Genomic DNA, 25,049 nt, shown 5'->3' on the forward strand with positions numbered 1-25,049 from the left:
GAGAATTACTGTTTGATGATGATGGTCTAAAATCATGGACTGCAGCTTTTGAGACCCGTTTTTGAGACTCAAAAAATCTGTGTGATTATGCAGAGTTTCTGAAGTATTTGGAAGCATACAAAGAGCTCTCTGAAGTGCTGTGTTCATGCAGGGTAGGGGAAAAAATCCTGCCTGTGTTCCTAGAAATGCTGTAATTTTGATAAATGTGGCAGAGCATCAAGTCTAAAGCTGTGAATGACCTTCGTCTCATAGCCTTTCAGAGGCAGAGAGTTGTTTTGTCTTGTCAGTGAAGAAGGCTGGATCGCACAGCTGGGTCTCCTGCATCAGTCATTCCTCAAGAGACTTGTTGCTGTGAGAATGAAATGGTTTCATTCTTGAATTTGGAAGTCTTCCTCTCCATCCGAGACCTTCTGATTAATCACCCAATATCACAGCAGCGCACCTGAGCTTGTTCTTTCCTCTCCCAGGACAGCCTTTCTAAATATCAGAATAGCTGTGGTGAAAAATAAAAGTAAGAGCCCTAATGTATTTGCATCCAGATATGCAAATACAATCAATTAAGTAATTTGTAAGTAGGAAACTTTCCCCACAAAATCAGAGGTCATTTTGCAAATGCTGTCTCCCTTGATGAAAATAATCTCCCTGCTCTAAAAATGTATTTAAAATTGTATGGAGGTACTAAAGCACAAATTACAGAGGAAGACTAAATTAGTAGATGTCCTTTTTCCCTATTCCAGCCACAGTTTTCTCCTGTCTATGTTTTTCTCCTCTCTCTACATGTTTTTCTTCTTTGTGCATTTTAAGAGGTTAATACCAAATAGGTCAGCAAATACTGATCTGTAGCCCATCAGAAATCTGACCTTTGATCATCTTGGTGTCTTTGAATAAACATTTCAATGAATATAGGTGGAGAAAAAGAAAATCTTAAGTGGAAGGATGTGATAAGGCATGAAAATAGTGATAATACAGTAATTTTTCTAGATGTATACCTCCTACAGGAAGGATGAAGGATGGAAATGTGTAAGGTGTAAAGTAAGAGCTGTATAGCAGGTAGCACACTTGCAGATTCCAGTATTCTCAGCAAAGATAACTGGATGATGCCAGTTTTCTGACTGCAATTTAAAAAACAAAGCCACAAATCTTTGCAGTTATCATTACAGCCATCATTACAAAAATAAAATTCAATAAAAAGGAAGTGTATATATCCCCCATCCGTTCTACTTGCCACTGTACATTTTGTCTTTTGCCAGTTGCTGTTCACAAAATGTCCGTGTTTTGTTAGTAAACATCTGAAAAAGTTTTTAAGTGCCTTTCTTTAAGCAGCATTTTAATTTTGTGATCCTCAGGGTTTATGTTGTATCTGTCAAGGAAGCCTATGCAATTCGTGTAGCCCTCTTCAGTGCTATGGAAACCTCATGGATGGCCAGAAATCCCTGAGAAAAGATGCTTAAAAGGAGGACTTAATTCCCAGGATGTGCTCATGGTACCTCAGGAAATCTGGGTGATTGTCAGTGGAAGCTGTGTTCTGTTGAAACTTGATCTTAACACACCTCACTGCTCTTTATTCTCTGGAACTTCAAAACAACAGAAATGCATGACAGAAGTAGGGATTTTCTGCCACTTAGTTGTTCTGCATTTGCATCATTTTATGTTGGGTTAGGAAGAACAGAATTTAAATAGATGAGAACAAGGATTGTAGTAGCTCAGTCCCACAGCTGCAGAAGTGAAAGACGTGCACTATTTACCAGGAGCCAGCAGTATTTTGTGTTGCATTTCCCGGGCTGCTTTTTGCAAGTTGAGTCCTGCTACAGCTATTTGAATCACTAAGCCAACAAAGCCAACACGTGGTATGCCATCTTGGAAGTGTAGAAACAACAATTCTCAAAAATGTGTCATCTTCTAGAGCAATACAATTTAAAAAAAAAAAAAAAAGGTTTATGCTAGTTCAGAACAAAACCTTAAGAACTGCAAAAAAGTTCCACAAGAGTTGCTTCATAAGCAAAACAAGCATGATATATGTATGTGACACGTGACATAACTCAATGCTGCTGGCAACAGCGTTGTGTTTTCCTGGACCGTAGTGCACGCTGAGCTGGCCAGAAAGGGATGTTTAAGATGACAGAGTGGACAAGAAGGCTGTGGTGAGCAATTACAGCCATCACAACCCCCGAGAGCGATGAAATAAATTCCTTCTTCAAGCGCCATCGAGGCTAGGCATGGATGAGAAGAATGCCCACACGGTTATATTGGTGTCAAAACCACTGGGTCCTTTAGGGCTGAGGGGGCAAAGCTCCCCTGCTGCAGGGCTGGTGGGACAGACAGCAACAATGTGCTTGTGGTGATGGCTGCTGCCTGCCCTCATGGGCAAAATGTAATCCTGTGCATGTGGTTGGGTGTAGCTTATAGAAAGCAGGGGTGGGAAGCACTCAGAGCATTGTCTTTTCCTTTCCCTGTGAGGGAAAATACCTTTTTGCAGTACATGTCAGTGTGCTTTCTCTGCTTTGCACTTGATGACCTCTCACTCTCGATATCAGAGTCAGGATTCTTGCAGCCAAACTTTCAGGAATGGAGAAATTTTCTATTCCTTCCCTTACTCCAGCTTGTTTCTCAGAAGAAAGCAATATTTCTGTGTGCCCTTATGGGCAAACTTAGCTTCTGAAAGTGAAGCAGTAGGATCCACATAATTTTGTTTGAATACTGTTGTCCCTGTCACTGAATGTAATTTTGCCTCTTCCTATATTTAATTTTTTCCCTTGGGAAAAGATGCTCATCTTTTCATTCTTTTTAAATATTAAGGGAACACCACCAAACGTTCCAGCCGCATGTGTTCCTTTGGATATATATATATATTTGTAGCCCACATACAACCACGAAACAACCCCTCCTCTGCCAAAACAGAAACAGAACTGGAGGATCTCTGCTCCATTGAAATATAAAGAATGTATCCAGAGCATAATGCCGGAGAGGAATTTCCAGGTGGGAGTCTCTTTACAGATGATGGGCTAACAGGAGTGCTTCTTCTGGTATTAACCCTGCCTCCTTCGGTCGGCTGCCGTGCTGTAAAGGCACCTGAAGCTCTGCCTCTGGCATCCAAGTGCCTGGGGCAATGCAGCAGCTGGATGCTGACAGGGAGGGCAGAGTATAATTGGAAATCAAACAGTTCATTTCTGGTTTTTATTTGTGAATATTTGAACGTATTCAGGGATAAACTTCCTACACTGTTTGATGAATGAAAGAAAAGCCGATTTCTTTTCCTTCCAGTTTTTATTTTGCCTGTAAATTTTAATTCCAGAAATTGGCTTCTTGATGGGTATCAGTGTTAGAGTAATTAGGCACTCTTTAGTTCCAAACTTGCACTGCCACTTTAGATTAGGGCATCCTGAGTAAGATATTAATACCACAGAATTCAGTTTTGTTACTAACTAGCATTCTGTTTCTTCATTACCAAAGAAAACATGTAACTACATTCCTGTTTTGGCAATTATAACTGGAAAGATACTGCAGAACTTTTTCTTTTCTTTTGAGTTTAGGAAATTCTTTTCTGTAATAATATTTGATTATCTAATTGACTTATTTTTCCTGAAGAGGTGTTTTTAGAAGAAACATAATTACTGTAGAAAAGCATATACCTTGTCTGGTCCCATGGATAGTCTGCAAACAGAACATTAATGCCATATGCTGGCACTTCTGGCTCCACAAGGAGCCCATTCTTTAAAACAGGAGTAGCCTTAATCAAATGCAACCCCTTCTGAGCTTAGAAACTTGGTATTTACGCGCCTTTTTTCTTTTTCCTTCATTTTTCCTGTCTTGGATTACTGCATCCTTCGCTTCTTTATCCTTTTCAATATTGCGGTCAGTCTCATAACCTGTTAGAGCACTGACAGTACATTTCCATGCAAAATTAGTACAAATTTTATTCAGCAACACATTGTGCTAGAGTCATCCCCAGTTGTGTCTGTGTTAGCATGTCACTCAGATAACTATTGAATATCCTGATAGGCCCTGCTGAACATGCTTCAGTTTCCATGATAAGGTGCCTTTTGAATGTTTTGTTTGTTTGCTTTTTTTTTCTTTTAATAATCATAAACTGAAAACTATGCACTGTGAACATAGGTTGTTAAAAAGAAACCACAGCCCCAACCCAAAGAGTGAGGAATAAAGAAACATGATTTACTTAGTATATCCTGCACATTTATCTCCCCAGCATGCATTTCTGCTGTTGTGTGGTTCACTGTTTTTCTTTTTTAAATTGTACTAAAAATTTTCAGTTGATCTTTATCTTTCTAAATAAATTCATGAAAATTTATGTGTGTAAATTAGCTGAACTTAAGGCTAATTTTAAACTAAGCTTTACTGTATCAGTATAAGGTGTCTGCTGTTTGGCCAAAGCTTTCGCAAAAGAAAATACTTATTTCTGTTCAACACTAAGATAAGAATGGAGATAATAATTAGGATTTGAAAATAGGAAACAATAAAGTGTTCCCATACGTGATTCCTGAAGGATCCTCTATATTGTAGTACATATTTTGATGGGGAGAAATGATTAAAAACTGGAGTTACACAGTCTTTGAGATCAAATGAGCGTTTACCTATCACATGCTTTGTTGCTAGCCTATAGATCAGCTAAACAATTATCTGGAAGAAAAATATTCTATTTTTTGTCGTCATTCACTCTATAACAGAATCAATCTCCCAAAGTTAATTCAAGTGTTATTATGGGTCAAAGTTCAAACCAATCAACTGAATATATTTTCTGTAATTTTCACAAATTCCAAAGGCAGTTCGATTGCTGTCCTGAAAGTAATAGAGTAGAATATAGATTAAGTGTAGGTAACAAATAACATGAAAAGAGTTTTTTTTTACTCCATGCTTTTCAGCTGCTAGTGATCACATAGGAAAATGTTATTCGCAATGAAGTTTTAAGCTTTCTTAAATGAAAGGCAAACATACATTGCTAGTAATGTATTAAGTTCTGACCTCTCAAGGTGACTCATTTTTGTGAAATTAACATGATTTAATTTGCTGAAACAACTAAGTGGTGCATGCGAATGGCTCCATGCCTAATGCTGCAGAAGCCACCTTATGGTTTCCTATTTATTGCCCCATCCCCCCAAAAATGTTTCCAGATTTTTTTTTCCCTTAGGAGCTCTGCTAGAATTATTTTTTATGCCCTGCAGCACATGCATGCTGTTTTACACGTGGGAGTTCATTGGGAAAAACTGAGCAACCTTTTCAGTGCAAGCCACAGTAAATCTTAAGGTAATTATTGCATTCTTTGCTGATCCATGCAAAATCAATACTTCATTCATTTCAGAAAGAGCTTGTTCTTTTTTAAGTCATGGTTCTGACCCACTGGTGGAACATAACATTGCAATCAGCGTTGCATTTTGGGAAGAGATGTGACTAGACAAGCAACATATATAGAAGTGATGCTTGATTTAACCTTGGGTAATGAATCCTGCTCAGTCTACAGGCTGCGTGCAGTAGGACATTGGGACCTCTACAGGGACAGTGTTTAACTGAAGGTAAATCTAAGGAAAAGTTGTAGGCCTTGATCACAGACAACCATTCATGTAGTTTCTTTAGGCAGTCTAATGCTATTCTAGAAATTATAATTACAGTAATTATTAATATTTTAATTATGGATCAGTAACAGCTTATAGAGAATATATTCAGTTTCCAAAACTGTTTTAGTCACAATCAACAAAACCTAAAATTAGATACTTAGATATTATTTTTTTTTTTAAATGTGCAGGCAATGCTGCCTTGGAACAACTCCACTGCAGAGCCTTTTACATGTGTTTGTTGTTGGCTTCTTGGTTTTGAGCTCCAGTGGTTAGTTGATTTTGCTTTAATTTTTTTATTTTTTAATTAACACTACAACTTTCACTGTCCCGTAAGGATCTGAGTGACGCATTAAGTTGAACTTTCCCCACCGTCATGCAACAAATGAAAGAATTAAAATAAGGGCTCCATGGGCACCAAAAAGGATAGATTAAGCAAATAGGACTGCTGTTGATTTTGAACTTCATTGGCAGACAAACACAGCCCTATTTTAAGAAGATTTCAAGAGTTGGTTGAAAAGAAAATCAGCAGTGTGCCCTTCCTGTCAGTCCCGTTTCTATTCTGAGTTCTGCCTAGCCTTTTCCTTCATTTCAAGGATACCATATGCTGTTATTTGAGTAATACCCCTAGTTTCTCACTATGCTTTCATCGATGCTTGTTCATGACAAGCATCCTTGTGACAAACCTCAATTATTCTGTAAAGAACCTTTCATTTTCTTCCAAAGTCTCCATATGTGGCAGAAGAGTTGTGGTTCAACATTGAGTGACTGAAAGTGTTGATGTCTTGGGTGAACGGTTTTTATTCTTTTTAAGACATTCAGTGTGCAAAAGACAGTATAAATACAGCCAGACTTTGTGACTGTCTCTTGCTTGTAGGCATCCTTCTCTTTCCTTGAAGGAGAAACAAGAGCATGTTACATCTTTTCTTAAATTAGAACTGACTGAAACCCAAGGCACACCATAATATAAATAATAAATAATACTAATTCAAGCTCATTCATGATTAATGCTGCTACTTTTAAATGCACAGCTTCTCTGGTACAGCTCGCTGCTGTCAACTTTATATGCTAATACTACCAAGAGTTCATGCAAAAAGTTAGCTCTGAACATGTAACCCATATTCCCTTTTCTGTCACTGAAAGTGAAGGAAATGACAAAAATCTATTAAATGAAAAAACTCACCTTCTTTAATGATGATTTTGTGTGTGAGTGTGAACTACTTTTTTTTTTTTTTGTATATTTTTTGTATGGCTTTTAAATGCTTGCTTGCACTGGCAACTGCATGTTATATCTGGTACAGACAGGATCTCATAATGTTATATCACCTATTAACTACACAGAGATTGTCTGTCTACAAATTCTTTGTTGTGAAAGACAGGAAACCAAGCCTGAGACTCTAAACAAGAACATGGAAGAGATGAATTGCAACAGTCCCAGTTGTTAACATCATTATTACAGACTCTGTTAGGGTCAGCTCTTGCCTTCACCATCTCCGTGCATGTTCTTCCTTTGCTATTCTTGGTGTCCCTCCCCTGGCCAGCCAGACACCGGCTGCAGAGAGCGTTGTAAGAGCAGGGCACTTTTTAAAGTATACTTAAGGTTCTCAATAGTCTGTGTCTCATAGACAAAAGGTGCTGTATGAGACAGGGCTGCCACTAGGTATGATAAAGAAAGGAAGGGTGTATTTGTATGAAAATGGATTCACGCAAATAGAACAAATTAGAAAATGTAAATGAAGCATTAAAATGATGTTTATCAAACTCATCCTTAGCTCTTTTTGTTCTCTTCTGCTAAGCAAGCATTAAAGTAACACAAATGGTTCTCTTTTTTGTCTGTTTTAGAAGATGTAGGCTGCTGCCACCTCTCCCTCCACCTTGTCTCTCTGCAGTGCCACTTCTCTGCCCCAGCAGGAGACTTTTCTTCTCTGCCATCTCAAGGCTCATTTCTTGCTTAATGAATCTTTCTTTTTTCCTTTCTTTGGATGCGAGGATGACACATGCAACCAATGTAGATCACTTCATTTTCTTCCCTCATTCCTATGCATAGTTAACATGACTTGCATTTCTAAGAAATACTGCAATTAGTGTGTTTTCCTGACACCAGCCTACTTTGTAAGGTTTGTAAAAAGGTATTCATTTTATAATGCCAAATATATTAAAAGTATCGTTTAGTTTATATTGGTGTAGTCTAACTGTGAGCATTATAAACTCACTTCTAAGCTGCTTAGCCCACAAAGGCTATAACACTTTTGGTGAGTACTTTGTGTTTGCTTTGCACGGTGAAAGCTCTAGTCTGAGTTACTCCTTGGGGGCTGACACTGCTGACATGTTCAAGTTCAGATGGTCAGACCCAACATGACTGAGTTCAACTCAGAGCTCGAAGAGCAAAGAGAGTTTCTGGGATGCCCACAAAATCACTGGGAGATTAACAACTAAAACAGTACTCTACGGGGATTATTTGCAAGGAGGTTTTTCTGTTCAGATGCTTAGAAGTAGGTCAGGACTGAAGCAGATGTCCATCTACCCCATGCCAACATTCCTGCAAGGCATATGCTATTCCCAAGGCTGTTTTAGGATTTATTTGTTTTTAATGTAATCAAAAATACTTCCTCACAGTGAGGAGGAGTGGCTGGATGCCCAAGCAGAGCTCTCATAACTGAAAAATAGAATTTGCAGTGGTGACAGCTGGGCAGCCTTAAAATGGTAGGTGAGAATAACTTCATTTTTGGTGATAAGGTGGGGGGTTATTTTACTTAAATAACGGTGGATAACATCTTAAATAATAGATAGTCTTTTCCAAATTACTCTGTGGGTAGCAGATTTTCTTTTCAAACACTGCTCTAGTATTTTGCTTTGGATCTGCACACCTGTCTGACTGTGAACAAAGGGATGATAAAATAGCTAATGATTCATCTTTCTGACTTGATTAACAGGAAGATCAACAAGGCAAAAATCATGTCAAATCATTTTCCTTCAGCAATTGTGAGGAGAAAAGATTGTGTATTGAAAAGTGTGGGGTTGGGAAGCTTTTTCTTCTGTCTGTAAGGATTTAAGATAAATCCAAGGTTTATGTCCCCTTTGAGCAGTTTCACTACCTGCTCATCATGCAGTGTGGATTCACCTCTGCGCAGGGGCTTCCTCTATGGGTATGCATGGAGAGGTTTGAATCCTTTGCAAATCCCTTGAGTTGCCATCTGAATGGAGATACTTGATCTGTGGCATGCTGTTGTATCTCTTCTTGGTCTACCGTTTGCTCTGGATGAAACAAATGTGGTTGTTAATTTGGTTCTGTGGAAACAGGCTTGGTTCTGTGGAAACCTGGGGAAACAGGTTTTCTGTGGAAACCTGGGGAAACTCGCTTAACTCTTGGGCTGAGCCTCCCACAAACAAGATCATGGCTCTGTGTGAGGTTGGAGTTGAACAGGGGCTGGGGAGGGCCAGGGCAGCCCACAAGCTCAGTGACTGGTGTGGTGCCCTGCCTGCCCTTGCACTCATGGGAGGAAGAGCTCGTATCCTGCGGGAAGTGGTGGTGGGAGTGCAGAAGTCTGCTTCGCTCTCTGCAGTGGTGGTTGCTCTGAGTTGGGTGCCTTTCACTCCCCGAGTAGGTTTTGTGCATTGCTGGAGGATATAAAGTAGTATGGCATGCCCTACAGAGCACTTCGCTTCAAATACTCATTTGTCTGTGTGTGCTTTGTGGGGGGAAAAAATACAGTGTTGATAATAAAAATCTGTGAGCACAGATGACTTCTGCCAAGTAAACTGCCTGGTACACTGCTAAGGGAAATATTTTCTTGGGCATTTGTAACTACTGTCGTTGACAATAATATTGCTTGGAATATAAAATAATGGTGGTGTGTTGCCTACCATGACAGAAACTGTGAAAGGTTTTGGCCTTAGTAGGCTTTAATGGGTGCTGTAGAAATAACTACAGAACTGACACTTCCATTTATTACCTTGTAATTGTCCAAAACAAATCATGCTTTTTTCCCCCCACAGTAGACTGAAGCCTAGTGTATGTTAATTGTCCTGGCTCTTCACCTGTCTTGACACCTTGTCAGCTCTTGTCAGCTTTTAAAAGTTATTCTCTTATGAAAACTGTACCTCTGTTGGGTTATTTTCCCATAATGGCCTTGCCACTCATTTTTTCTTTTTTCCCTTTTTCTTTTTTTTTAAATTCTTACATCAAGGTTTACACTTAGCGCTGTCCCCTGACAGTAGTGTGTTCTCTAACGGCCAGTGGTAAGTCAGCTCTCCCTCATCCAGAGATGATGCAAAAACTAAATCCAGTGTTTCAGTTTGCAAGTGTATGCCTGGGGCTCTTGCTTCACTATGGCTCAGGTATTTGCTATTCATTAAAGAAATGAGGTTGTACAGTAAACTGATTTATTAGCTATACCACCCAGTACTCTCATCTCATCAAATCTCACACTGTGCAGGTTAGAGCATCTCATAATTATAAGAAAAACTAGGACCGCTAATTAACATTTATGTGCTATAGGATGTGATGCTACCTCAGCGGGTGGCACTTTCTCCTTTGAGTCAGTACTGGAGCAATATAATTGTGTTGCTGGAGTTGCTGCCTTCAAGATATAAAACCAAGACCTTGACCACTGCGATAATTGAAGTTCCAAGGCTGCTTACTTAGGAGCAAGGATAGTATCTCTGGTAGAGCCCTGGCCAAAATCCAGGCAGGTAATTAGATTCTGTTACATGAGTCCCCCCTGTAGCTTCAGCTGATTATAGTGCCTACTTCCCTTCCCATCCTCGCCGTTAGGTGTAATTGGTGTGCACTGTCGAGCAGCTGCCATGGTCCGAGCCAGTGGTGGTTGTATTTCATTGATGAATGAAGTGATACAGGTGTACTCCTCAACTCCAGCACCTGAAAATTAAATCAAAAGACATTCTTATACTGTAGAATTCATTGATATAGGAAAGATAAGTTTGGGGTGAGCAAAAATACTACATTTTTTACCGTAGTATTTCGCCCTCTGACTTTGAAAATGGTGAAGCTTCAATAGCATGGGGAGCACACAGTAACTGGGAGAGACCTCTAAACTGTTTCTTTCCAAGTCATTGACTCTAAAGTATAATAACCTCTGTTAAGATGGTGTAATTAATTGTTTCACTATGTTCAGAATCCCCAAGAGTGAAAGGCAGAACTGTCAAAATTTGTAATAAGAAATTGAGTTGTATTTTCATCTTCCAGTTGGACTGAGCCTGGTAAACTAAGTACTAACTCTTGACTTCCCCAAGGATTAGAAAGAACAGTTCTTAGTAAAAATGTCACCTCATGTTTTCCCATTACCTTTATAATTGAGAGTGAGAAAACAGAAGACAATTCCATCATAAACCCACTTCAGAGAGCCATTGCAAAAGAAAAGGAAAGATCAAATCATTTAACTGTGAAAAGACATATGAAGTAACGTGACTTAGTCTTTCCTAAATTTTACACTACATTTATTTGCTGCTGGTGGATGGAGAGATGGTGGAGATTTTCTGCCTCACCCCAACACAGTTTTTCCCTAACCAGTCACTTTAAAGAATTAATAATTTCTCATCAGTATTCATTATAAGAAAACCACAATAGATTTTCACACTGTGTGAGTCTTTTGTTTGGAGTGGAAGGTGTAGGTTGGGAGGAATTCAACAGAGGTCTTGTCAGCAGCCAAAGCAGCATTGGAAGACTTCACAGTTCAAATACATAAAACTGAGGAACCGCTGGAATCAAATGGCATTTACTCATTAGTTCTGGAAGACCTTGTGGATGATGTAGCTAAATTATTGATGGTGATATCTAACATAATACTTAAAACTTCTCTTTGGTGCTTGAAGTCTTGATGATAGGCAGTTACTGGAAGCTATAATAAGGTCTACACTTAGTGTACACCTAGACTCTTTTGGGGAAGAATCATCAAGTAAAGGGAAATCTTGCTTTCCAAGCATTTAAAAACTTTAGAAAGTATTAATAAGCATAAATAAGTGTGATTGCTCTTGTACAACCTATTTGAATTTCCAGATGTCTTTTGACAGAGAGACGAAAATCTTTTTAAGGAACTGGGCTGCCATGGAAAAAGGGAAGGTCTTGGGATGGCTATCTACCTGCTAAAGGACAGGAAAGAGAGGATACTAGCACTACAGACTCGCACTCTGAGGAGTACAGTTCTGCTTAACATGTAAGAAAGAGGCTCACTGAGGAGACTGGCTAGCTGCTATTTTTCCTATAAGACCTATGGCCATTAAATGAAATTAATGCAACCAGCTTCAAAACAGAGAAAAAGAGGTGGCTCCATATGCAGTGCATAAAAGCATGCAAAGGAAACCCTTGTCAAAGTATACAGTAAGAACTAAAAAATGAGTGGTTTGAGGGGAAGCGTGGACAAGGAATTGAAGAGTTTTGCTGGTGATTACTGAAATCGGAAAAAGCTCAGGAAATATCTGGAGCTAAACATAGTTGGGACTGGGAGAGTGTAAGAGGAAAGGATTCATACATCCTTCTGTATTCCTTCTAAAGGCCACTCTTTTGAGTTAGAAGAAATTAATTACATAAAAGGCAGTAATTGCATTTTCTGTGGCAACAATTGCTAGAAGAGGTGGGAAGTATGAGTGGCAGCAGAGTGGACCAGAAGAACGTGAGCCTGTTAAACACTGATGTGTCGAGGGCTGGAGGAGTTCTCCAGAATGACAGAAGAAAAGGCAATACTTTCACTGTTACTAAACATAAATCAGGTACAGACTGCAGGTGTGCTGCATATAGGGCACCAGCTGGTGGCTTGAGGGTCAGGAAGAATTTCAAACAGAATGACTTATCCCTTGTGATACTGCCACAGGCAGAAGGGAAGGTTTGCATTATCAAAGTGACATGTACTCTTTGTAGGCACATGAGATTTGTTCTGCAACAGCTGTTCAAAAGGAAAGCAAGCCTAAGTTGTGCTAATGTATCTTCTTGTTTAGCAATGTCAGTCCTATATTTTTTAGGAATTTAGTGTCTGTTCAGTTCCAAGGCTGTGAGATTACACAGCGCAACAAAGCTGGACGGGCTCCTGGCTCAGCCTTACCTCCAGCATCCCATCTTTCTATGTCATCACTTCAGTGGCTTGCAGAGCTGTTTCTTCTGGAGATGTAATTGCCAGTGTCACTGTTGAAGTCCTGCACAGGCATCCCAAAGAACAGATCGCCTCCAAACTGCAGCGGCTGTCTGCACAGAGCAGTTGGCAATTCAACACTTAGTTAAACTAAAGGTAAACTAGGCTGTGCATAATCTTACCAGAAGTATTTATTGCATTTTGAAAAATACTAATCAGCTTTCATTGGTGAGAAGTACTGGGGACTTTGATTCCTTAAATACATGTGGATTTGATGAATAGACCCACCTTTTGCTTGTAGCTTATACAGCTGTGTATACATGATGTGTTGGTGAGGGCTTTGAATTTCTGGCAGAAAGTCATTCACAAAAGCCAAGAATCCAAACTTCAGTGCACAGTGATTTTGTTCTTAGACTTCACCAAACTTTGCCCGTTGCACCAAAAGTACATCAGAGCTTGAAGTTTTAACACTACAAAATATTAATATTTTAATTCAAGAGATACTAAGAATGGTGCAAAATCACTTAAATGGCCCTTATATTTTATATCTAGTTTCCATTTTTCCATTCAATTATTTGTACAAGTTTTGGACAGCTATCAGTATAAAAGATTATTTTCTTCCATGAAGATGGTCATTTGCACTTTTCTCACCTAGGATTTGATTATCCCTCTTAATTTGTAGGTTAAAAAAGTGCTAAAATCCTAGCAATGAGATGTTAATTCAAGGCATACCCGCATTCAATTTGTCCCCTGTAAAGTGCTACATGCAAATAAGATTTGATGAGAATGGAAAGCACTGTTACATCCAACTTATTAAAATGAAACTGAATTTTTCATAGCCTTTCTAAGTCTTTTTGTGACTTATGTAGTTGCATCCTACGCAAACAAGCAAGAAATAGTTTTGGGGATGACAATTTGATGAACTGTTTCAAGACTTTAATAAAGGATGAGTCACTTTGCTGCTATTAGGAGAATTTCAACAATAAATCCTAGAGATGTGCAGAAGGAAGAAAGTATCTCTTGTGTAAATTTCTGCTCTTCTAACCTTCTCTAAACATCTTCTGTGGCATTTCAGCAAAAAAAAAAAAAGGAGAGAATGTGGCAGGGAGAAGCAAGCATTTTACGGATCTTTTCCTGTCCCAACCCAGAGGGCACAACTGCTTACTGCTAAGAAATCTTGGAGTGGTAACATGAGGACCTTAAGACAGAAATAATGTTTTAAGACCAGCCTATTTAAGGGATATTGTGAAGACTGAGGTCAGGTATCTGAAGTATTTAGTTTTCCATGGGAGATACCTTGAGCAGAAAGAAGCCAGATTTTTGCTGGAATAGAAGGAAATGTCATGATTCGCTTCTCTGTTTTGAATAGAGAAGGTTGTTTTTTTGTTTTGTTTTGTTTTTCACCCTCTTCTCCATTGGAAAAGAAATATATAAAGAAATTTGACACGAAATTTGTGGAAATGTTTTCCTGTGTTCATTAAAAATGCCCTTAGAAAAAAACAGAAAAAATATGACAATTCACCACTAGGCGAGAGGTGCCAAATTAAATATCACCAAAGATACTTGTTTTGACTCCTGAGAGTAAGACTGCTGCAGAAATAGTCTGCAGAGTACTGTAGTAATGCTTGTGTAGTGCTTGAGCATGGTAAGAGGTTTGTTCGCAGAGCTGGGAGAGTTCTCAGAATAAGATTATTTTTTCTGATCTTTTAAGAAGAACGGACAAGGTTTTCATAGCTATCACTGACAGTTCTTTGTTGAAAAGTACTTTTGCTTGTTTGTGTGTTGTTTCTTTTTGTTTACTGGGGGGAAAGAGTGCAAAGCACTTTTTTTTTTTAACACCTCCCCTACACATATCGTAATGTTGACCTTGAAATGATAAAGCTTCTGCTCATTTTCCATTTTCTGTGGCAGTGTTTTATCCAGAAATATCTTCACACTGAGTTTAGACACTTTAAATCTGTCCTCTGCAGAGATACACAGAAGGTCCACCTGGTTAATTGCACCTGTTTTTTATGTCAGACAGATAACTTCCTTTGTGCTTCTTTTTCTTCTTTTCTTCAAAGCCTGAACATGTAGCAGTGCAGATTTCATAGCTGAGTGCTGTAGATGCTGCTTTGTGGTTTATTCCTAGCATGATGCTCAACTTTTAATCAGAACCTGTATAGTGAGAGTGGATGTATTTCTATCCTGACTGTGGTTAGAGGAATGAAAAGGTTAATAAAAAAAAAAAAAAAAAAGGTATCACCAGGTTTCTGTAGAAATTGCCTTCTGCCTTTAAGAATGCGGACTGAGATTTGGGTACATTTCCTTTCAGTAACGAGCTGCGCTTCATTAGCTAATTATTGTTTTTATTAATTTCCTAGTGCTTCTTAATCAAGAGCCAATTATCTCCTGGAAGGTTGATATCCGATTTAGGCGAGGGAACATTGCCCTGAATTGCTTCTGGATACAGTAACCCAGCAAGCTTGACCTGCTGTGCTGGCTCTCAGTCCGGCCCCTTGTTCGTCCTTGCTGATAGCAGCCAGTCCTCAAGGGGGGTACCCCAACCAAACACCTTCTGCCAGTACGTGGGGAGAAGAAGCACATCCTCTGTACAAAGCCAAGGGTTTGTTGTTAGTTTAGCTCAAGTATTAGCCTAATGAAGGAATTATTATTAGGCCAATTGCAATGATACTGGCACTTACAGCCCAAATTATCCAATTAGAACAGCTCATTGCCGGTAATGACACAGATACACACAAACTTTGCAGTGTTACAGTCCTTCTCCAGTGCTCCTGAAGTAGAAATGGAAGTGTCGTTACATGCTGTCAGCATCATGAGTTCTTCATGTGGGGGTATGATGATGACATTGGGGGTTTCTTCCTCCTTTTAGCCAGGAAGAGGGTGAAGTGAATGGCTTGTGTATCCACACCCTGAGTTTTGCTTGGGGATCATTTTTATGTGTTTACAAACAGAGATATTTGCCCTGTTTATTTGCTCTGTCTTCAGTGGCTCATAATTGTATATTAGTCAGCTTTGATATATAGAGAGATTGTTTTACATATGTTGGATACTTTGTCACTCTCTTTTTATCCCTAAACCCAGTTTTACCCATATTCTGAAGCTGCGTTCCTTTAGCAGGCAGTAGTTGAACAATGGCAAGTTGTTTATAGCCCTGGGACTCTGGTGTCATCCTGTGCTTGCACTTTCAAGGCCTCTGCTATGATCTTGTGCTTGTACTTTTGGGGCCCTCTATTATAGTGCTGTTTTCCTTCAGCAGCCTCTAGGCTGTGATTTACTGATAACTCCGGTAATACTTAAGCATGAGGTAGTGACAGATACATCCTTGCTCTGCAGTTATTAATATTTCACTCTGCAAAAGCAGTGATGCTCTAGAAGACACACATAAATACAGATGTGTGCTCTCGTAACCAGGCGGTGCTCTCATAACCACTTACTACCAATATCTACTATTTACAGCCACGTCACTGGTATGTTATCAAAGTTATGTTACAACACATTTCATTTAGATGGTTGAAAAGGAAAGCATAAGCTAAATTACATTAGATGTAGTCTTTGTGTCTAATATTTTTTCTTTAATCTTGTATTTCTCTTAGAGGAATCTGAATGAATGGTATTAACAGTTGTCTTAAGGGTAACTTAAATTTGGTCGGTACCAGTTACCTGTGGCTGTGAGAAGTGTCAAATTTGCAAAGACCTGTTCTTCTCTGTTTTCATTGCTCAAATTTATGTGTTCTTTGAAGAAGCTTGTCATGGTCTTGGGGTAATTTCTGGCAAGGACCACATCCTGCTGATGAGAAGCAATTTGTGCACAGAGGCTTTGAATGGCTCAGTGATCCAATACAAAACCAGTATGAGAAAGTTATTGTGTTTTAGCTCTGACAGGGAGAATTAAAACAAAGAGCTCACTTTGAGGGAATTCACGTATCTACTTCAGCCCATCACTGTTATTAGGGTATCCTTCAAGGATTAGAGGAACTATCTTTTAAAGGACCTGGCTGTAAATATGACTTCCTCATTTTCAGTCATTGTGCGCATGTAAAGACTGGAAAGATTTAAGATGCGGTAGGCTCACTTCAGTCTCAGTGGCAATCTTTCCTAAAATGTCACTGACCATTTTGACCAAAGAGGCTGAAAGCAGAAAATATAATCTCAACATTTCTGCTTGCAATTTTTAATGTACTTTTAGAAAGGGTATTGTGTAAGGAAGGAGAAATAATCAGAACGGCAGCATGAGCCTACAAGAGACAGAGAGCTTCAGTGCTGGACACGCAGTGAATCATTTTGTCCAAGGTACAAAGGCAGTTAATAACAGTAGCCACTGGTAGGCATTGGAGGACACTGGAGTGAAGAATTCTTGGGTGAAGTTTCAACTCAGAACTGCCAAGTAAGTTATTCATGCAATAGACAGCAGAAGGATCTCCAAAATGAGCGAAAGACAGCTTTAAAGGCTGAGCCATCAACACCTTTGCGTTGCATGGAGCCATCCATTTTGTAGCCTTATCGTCACTGCCTAGAAAGTGATTTTAAAGGGAAATCCAATATTTCCTTTCCAAAGAGGCAGAGGTGACCTTTCTCTAAAGGGAGTTCTGTGCAAGAAAGCTATGGCTCCTGTGAAATGATTTTTAGAACATGAATGGTGTTCAAAGGGGAGAGATTTCCAAAAGCTTAAAGCTTTACAGATAGAGTTTAAATGGGATGTTGTAGAGCTCCTATTTTTTATGTGTGGGGAGCTGTAAGTGGCCAGAGAACAGAGCAGTCCTCAACATTTAGTATGTTTTGTACCAGTGTCTGCCTGAAAATATCAGGAGGCAGCGCCTTGCTGAATCAATATTTGGGCTGCAGCAGAACTGTCAAGCCTGAAGATATTAATATATGCTCAGAAAGATTAGCGTGGATACTTACGTTACCCTGCTGGAGTGAAAGGAAGGTGGGGGATAGTGGTGTGGGGCTAGAAAGTGACACATGCTGTGTGAAGCGACCTGTGCGGTGCAGGATGTCACTCCAGCTGTCACGCAGAAGAAGCAAAGACGAGCTGTTGTGTCCGAGGGCAGCCCCACGCTCAGAGCAGCCTGCATGTTGAAGCCCTTTCTCTACAGCACTGCCCTTTTCTCTAGCATTGCTAGCGTAACCATGTCTTAAGAGGACTTAAAATTTTATGTATGTTGTTCGTTTTTAATTAGAGTCCTAAATGGTGCAGAAGTGGGTGTATAGGTCAAGTGATCCTTAAAAAGAGAACTGACGTGCACCTATCTTCTCTTTAATTTTGGTGACTGAAGAAGCTCCCTTAAGCATTGCTGAAAATTGCCATGCAGAATTTAAAGGCTGCTCTCCCTGAGCTCAGCAGGAGTTTTTCTGTTGACTTCAAGAGAAGCAGAACTGGGCCTAGAGTCATTAAAATAAATACTTTTAAATTATGGACTAGCATATGCAATCACTTTCCAGATGTACAAGCGTGCGTCAGCTTTATGTTCTTTTCATTATCTTGTAACATTAATTTGATAGGCAAGATGCTAATTCTGTGGTTTTATGATGCTTCCTTTGGTCTTGGCCTTAATATTTATGAGGTATTCTGGTGATTTTTGCTGAAACTAACAAAAAATATCCTAAAGCTTGCAGTAAGAGCAGGCTGTTCTTATAGACATGGTTCCTAACGATCATAGGGAAATATTCAGTGTGCAGCACTCAGCAATTCTGCACATTTCTAACAATGTTTTTGCACAATGGCTACACTGGGGCCATTTAGTCAACTTTGGAAAACATAGTTATCTCAGAAACAAAAGCAACAAAAGTTTTACTTTAGAGTCCAGAGCCTGTTATTTGTCAAAGTCTTGGAGCCCTGTTCTGGTGTGAGCCAGAATGCTATCTGAATCTTGCAGGAGGGAGCACTGTAAGGGAGCAGAAGACACACAGGCACCAGAACGATGTCAAATTAAGCATGAGACTTACTATGCTGGAAGGGCATTAATCATGTACTAATGAAGTGTGTGTTTGGTTCTTGCTGATAATTTCCAAAGGAAAAGCATTGAAAAGAGTAGAGAGCAAGGACAGAATGATTATTTTTTTCCTTCTATTGCTCCATGGTTTATCTTTTACAGTTACCTAACCAAGAGCAATAAGTAAGATTTTCATGACAGATAACTAGCTTTCATGTATATTAGATGTGCAAGGGTACAAAATATTGTTTGTTCTGATTTTCCTCATGGTTTTGAAAACAGTTACATTTTGATTTGGTTTTGGTTTTCATTTTAAGCTCATTTAATTTATTTATTTAATTTATTTATATACGTGAACTTACATAGGAAAATCTAACTGAACGCAAGAAAGACGCTTCGTAGGTGAGTATGAATTAGTCTCAAAACCTAAATATATTTCATGCTAAAATAACTTCAGTCCTGTTTTATTCAATTTATTCCTATTCTCTGCATTAAAGTCTAGCAGTTCTTTTCAGTAAAAAATAGGTGTGTCACAAATGTAGAAAGGCCAAAGTGAATTTTCAGTTGTATAGTAATAAGTATAAATTATATTTAATATATATTATGTTTGTAGGATCTGAATGAAAAAGCTAGTTCAACAAATCTTTTTTGCACACTCCACAACAAACATGACCACTGCGTATTGCTTCAGTGCGCTGAGAAGCAAGTATCTATGTAAATTTGCATTACATCATGTGCATTTAAAATTAATAAAAATACACCAAATCAGAAAGAGTATAAAATGTTATTTATAATCAAAAACCTGTTCCCTCAGTAACACATACATTATGCTAGCATCAGAACATCAGTAGTGAAGGACAAGTTAATCCACTCTTACTCAAAAAACTGGACTGACAGAATAACTAAGGTCGGTAACTTCCTTGGAGCTTGCTATTTAGTGCTACTTGAGTGCTTTAATTATATGGCTGTTAGAAAGGACCATTCCTGCCATTTCTACCCCCTTTTCTTCTGTAATCTTCTCTTCCTCTTCCCCAGCAGAAGCAGCAATATTGTGGACTCCAAGGACTTGTTATTTTAAAATCCTACATATATCTATATTAGCATGTTTTAGATTTCTTCTACTATTAAAAGACTGTCAGGAGGATATGGCTGCAATTTGTGGCAGAAGTAAAAGAGGAAAGGGATTATTCACAATATGAATGTTCATTGTCATATGGAAGACTTAATATTTGACCATATAAAATGGGATTCTGTTGTAAATTTGTGGAGCTCCTAATTTTTAGGACAGGGTTTAAATTTTGCAGCCTAAGGGGAGGTACATACAGCCATAGGCAGAGACAATTAGAACTAGCATCTAACTTGCAGCAAACTGAGTTAGAAGGAATTCATTGTTCACCAACTGTTCACCAGCATAGGATCATGAGAAAACATGCTTGTTTGGTTTGGTTTTTCTGGCAAGGAGGTCTTCCCAGCAATTATTAAGAAGAGTCTTCATCTGCTTTGTAACTCCCCTCCAAGTAACTGTAGGCTGCTGTTAAAACTCCCCTTTGTTCCTCTTCTATTACAGGAACATATTATAGCAATTAATTTTATGGTGGTAGAATGAAAACAAATGGATTGTCTTTTAATTTCTTCCTTAGTCTTCTTATTGCAGTGGTTGAATTACCCATTTCATTGAGGAACCTTAATGTTTCTCCTTTCTGTTGAAATAACTTGCCTTGTTTAACTTCTGCGAGGGAAGGCTTGTGGCACTAATAGTGTAAGTTCTTGTATTTTAGTATTTTCTGGGAGCTCTAACTGTTCCTGCAATCTTTCCAAGAGGAAACATTCTTCTTTTTAATAATATGAGAGATGGTCATGAAGAGTATGTAGAATTACAGACAGCAACACAAGTAAAGAGGTGCTAATCTGTCCTGCTGTGTAAAGTGAAGGTGTCTCCACTTGCAGAACAGCAAAATATGTGCCCACACAAACCACCACCAAAGGCAGAATGAAGACTGTCGATTTTACAGCTTGAAAAACAGTTTCTTGTGTTTTAAATGCAGTTTTCATTCCCCAGTTGAGTGTTTACAGGTGTTACAAGAGCTTTGATCTATTCAGGTATTATTTGTAATTGATTAAACTCAACCCTTTTTGCAAAAGGATACTAATCTGGTTTGCTGTGACAAGTGCTAATCTAATGAGTATATTGTCACTCTTTGTCATACTATAATTCATATAAAGAAATAATAAACCATCTCTGTTAACAGGGAGTATTTGTAGAGCAGTCATGTACTATATAGAGAAAGGGGAATATGTGCAGCTTCTAGAATAATCACAAGGAGCTAAGAAATTCCCTTATTTAATCCTTGCATTGATCTGCAATCAGACTTTTTTTTTTAAATGAATACAAGCTTAAAAATTATTAACAATTAAAAATGTTGTATAATGTATACAGATTTAAAGGGAAAAATATTTCATTTATTTTAAATAAATCCAAATGCCACTTTTGTGCCCCTTCCATGGCACGATGAGTAACCAATACGTAGTCCCCATATTATGGGGAAAGTAGTTTGAAGGGGAGGAGGGAGCTAACAATAGTAAAAATGCTAGAGAGTTGATTCAATGGCTGCTGGCCATAAGGTCATTTTTCCTGATTTTATATAAAATAAAAAGACAATAAGGAAGCAAAATTTGATGTCATGGCTGTTAAATTCTGCAATTTATACTTCCATTGATCAGAAAATGAATTTATGGTCTACATATTTTCAGCCTCATAAAAGTCCACATAATTTAATTGTTAATCTAAGGTCAAAAGCAAATTAACATAATCATATCTGAACTGCACTGTCCTGAAATCCCCTGACTCCTGCTATTAGAAAAACTGTTCCCACAGGTTCTTGGCCCTGTTAAAGTTGTTCCTAGCCTGATGAGCTAAGCTTTGCAGGGGCAGGTTGTGACAGCCTCTCTGAATAAGCAGTTGCTAGCTGATGTTTTTGGGGTGGGCAGAATGTCTGCTTTTTGTGGGGGATATTGAGTGTACTGAGAGACCATATATCAGTCCTGATGAATGGTATGATTTCCCCTTCTTTGGAGTCAGTTCTGATAATGTAGAATTACAGGTTTCAAGTGTTTTATTTGAGGCTGGTTTTGTTTTTTTATTTCCTCATCTTATCACTTGTTATCATAGTGTTCAGCTACATTGTATTTCACTATTCAGCCTTACCATGCTTTCACTGTCCTGAGCGTATTTTTTTAAAATTAATGAGTTCTCTATGTTGTAAAAACCTATTACTTTTGAAGTGCTGTTGCAAGTGCTTAAATCTTCAGTAAAAAAAAAAAAAAAAAAGAGAGAGAGAGAGAAGAAAAAAATAAAACACTTTGCAAGGTGTCAGAAGGCTTGTAATAAGAAGTGCACTTAATGCATTAATGTGTCTTGCTTTAGACAGGCTTCCAGGCTTTGATCCGCAGAGGTCTTCAAGCACTTGACTCCTGCAGCAGGATCTCTGTTTGTTGTTCCTTTTATTATGCAGGAAAGAATTAGGAAACTTGGTATAAGCTTTTTGAAGGGTGGAATACTAAAAAAAAAAAAAACCTGCCTTGTGATAAATTGGGAAATGGAGACATGGGTGAAGTAAACAGAAATGGTGTCCCTTTGGACAACCAAACTTAGGGTTTCTGCAGTTTTATGTGGGTATCTTCCACTGCACATCTGCAGACACCCAAGCTGGATTCCTCTGCAGGCTCACCTGGGCCTGCACCTCATGTGGTGTTCTCATGCACCTCAGTTTCATCCATGCAGAAGTGCACAGGGTTTTGCACTTCATGTGGTGTTCCCATGTTTGGTTTTGTCGTCTCATACATAGGAGCTAGTGAAGTCTTCGTTTTCTTCTGGACTCAGCTGGACATGATTAAATGGCTGTGCATCAACTCCCAGCTGGGTTTGGTAGAAGGAGGTGGAAAAGTTCTGCTCCAGGCACAGTTTTGCAGTTAGATTTGTTACAGGAATCCAGCTCGTGCCCATGTGCAAGCAAGCCCTGTTGCATGGCAAGACCAAGAAGCAGGGTCAGACTTTCAGTCAGTTGGTACCAAAATGAGTGCTCTTGCTGTGCCGTGCATCATGATAGAGATGAAGGCATTTAGTCCTTCTGGAGAGATCTAAATTATTCATTGTGGACTGTTGAACTCTGTACTTGCCAGGACTTGCACATTTTGAGCTGGTTCATAAGCAGAGGACAGTATATGAGGGAATCATGTTTAAATACTGTATGACTGACTGCTAATTATTTGCTTACTGATCCGCGGAAGTAAACAAAAATAACAGGAATTAAACTAATCATTGAAGTTAGCATTAGTGAATAGTCCTGCCTTCTGGAAAGACAAACATTTTAAGAAAAGGATGCTTTTGAAGAATAAGGCATGATTTTTTCACTTGTTCCCATTTACTTTGAACAATTTTTGAATGGGGGCCTCGTGGTGCTCAGAATGTGTGGACTAGTGACATTTATGGATAACTGGGTAATATCTTATTTTCATTTCCGTAATACAAGCAAAACCTGACAGAATACAAACACAGTGCAGCGTAAGTGCACTGCTTGTTATCACTAGCATGACTAAGTTCAGTAAGAAAATACAGGTGATGATAATTTAGTAGATGGCTTTATAAAGACAAATGGAAAATAACTATAGTATTCAAGAATGGAGACACATTTTTATACTTGGGTAACCTTTTATATACAGGAAATAGTATTTTTGGAAACTGCCTAATCAGGCCTCAAACCAGCTTGTGCCAGGTACATATTCTGTCTTCTATAACCAAGAAAAGTTCCACTTATATGTACCTATTTGGTGAATAATGGCCTCAGATCTCATCTAGCTATGATTCTTATAGATTGTTAAAGCCCTTCATACAAAAGACAGAGGTAATAGCTGTAAGAAAAAAAAACACATGTTGTATAATGTTGTCTATTATGCTAAGAACAGTCATGCTCATCGCCCTTCTGAACTGGAAAAGGGGGCATTTATTTGACAGGGCATCTGACAGAAGGGAAACTCAGAACAAATAGTTCCAGAAGAGACAAGCACACAGTCCAGCACAAAGGCTGTGCAAATGAAACTCCTGCCAGACTCAACTGTCTTACACATTGAAACCTGCTTGTTACAATCAAGCAGAATGATTTAATTACTTTAAAATTGTAAACAGTTCTTCTGTACCACAACTTGTATATGCTGAACAAATAATGACTTGATTAGGCTGATGAGAGGCTCAGAGCTATAAAATGATATTTACCTGGCAGTGTTGGTGCAAAAGAAGATCTGTTTGTGTCCACAACACTCCACATAGGCATAAAATGCACCTTTGGCATCCAACATTGTGTAAAGATTCCTTTAACACAATTCTCCCTATTCACTATTCTAATTGTTACATGCTTGCTGCCGGTGGGAATTTTATTGTCGGATTCATTGGAAGAAAGATGTAGGGCTAAAAATATTTAGTGAATGCAAACTGAAAAAAGGCACTGCTTGGAGTGAGACCCTACTGACAGCCTGAATGAAGTCTAGTTAGCTTTAGCACTCCTAATACCAAGATGTCCTGATCACTTTCAGCAGCAAGAGTAAAGGGGTCAAAATCTGATTCTGGGTGAACAGTGTCTAGCTCTAATGAGGCTGGTCTATGTTAATCACAAAAATTACAGTAAAATTATCTAGGTTATCTCTGCACCAGATAACCTCTCTTTAGCGTCTCCATGTATTTTGGTTATTCATTTGAAATGTAAATTTGAAATATATTGAATGGATCACTTTCATTAGGTTGGAAAATCAATCTAAGTATGAGTGCTTACCAGAAAATAACTATCATTATAAATGTTAATCATTCCTGGGGTTGTTTTTATGTGTATTCGACTATTTCTTGCAGAGACTCAAGGAACTGAAGCAGAGGGAATTTGCTCGAAATGTAGCATCGAAGTCAAGAAAAGATGAAAGGAAACAGGAAAAAGCCCTTCAACGTTTGCACAAGTTAGCTGAGCTTAGGAAAGAGACAACGTGGTAAGTACATGGCTGCTGAAACACAAAGAATACCTTAAAATAATCCTTCACCTATTTGCTGATGCTCTGGGACACAAGTCTGTTGGAATCCCTCAGCTGGAGCGCAGCACACTCATTTTTATGGCATTTCAGAAGCAGTATGTGTACGGTAATTTGATTCACACTGTGAAAAAATGAATGTTTAACATTGCTTTTCCAGTGGAGCTAAAATGACACGTATTTTTAGTTTAAAAAAAGATGTTTCATATATTTTTCATAAAACCAGGCACATTGGTTGAAAGCTTAGTGAACTAGGTCATGCATTTGAAGGCTGACACTACTCCATTGATGAGGTGAGGAATACAGTGTTGTTCTAGGATATAACAGATCTCTGTGATTTAGTTTTCAAACTGCTTGCCTGGGAAAGCATCCAGAAATCTATTCTTAAATCTCAATAACTG

The 25,049-nt window shown here is 38.7% G+C and overlaps 1 protein-coding gene across 3 annotated transcripts in view; it reads left to right on the plus strand.

The window, feature by feature from the left end:
• Positions 1-25,049, plus strand: part of ZNF804A (zinc finger protein 804A) — a 154,699-nt gene that overhangs the window by 117,855 nt on the left and 11,795 nt on the right. For 2 of the 3 annotated variants that reach the window (XM_083842871.1, XM_083842872.1), the window contains exon 3: positions 24,479-24,609. In XM_083842871.1, the coding sequence (XP_083698997.1) occupies positions 24,479-24,609 (131 nt within the window). Of the gene's footprint in view, positions 1-4,530; positions 8,268-24,478; positions 24,610-25,049 lie in introns of those variants that run through there. The other variant, XM_083842873.1, reaches the window with a different exon arrangement.

This window comes from Anser anser (genome assembly GCF_964211835.1).
Source record: "Anser anser genome assembly, chromosome: 6".
Taxonomy (NCBI): Eukaryota; Metazoa; Chordata; class Aves; order Anseriformes; family Anatidae; genus Anser; species Anser anser.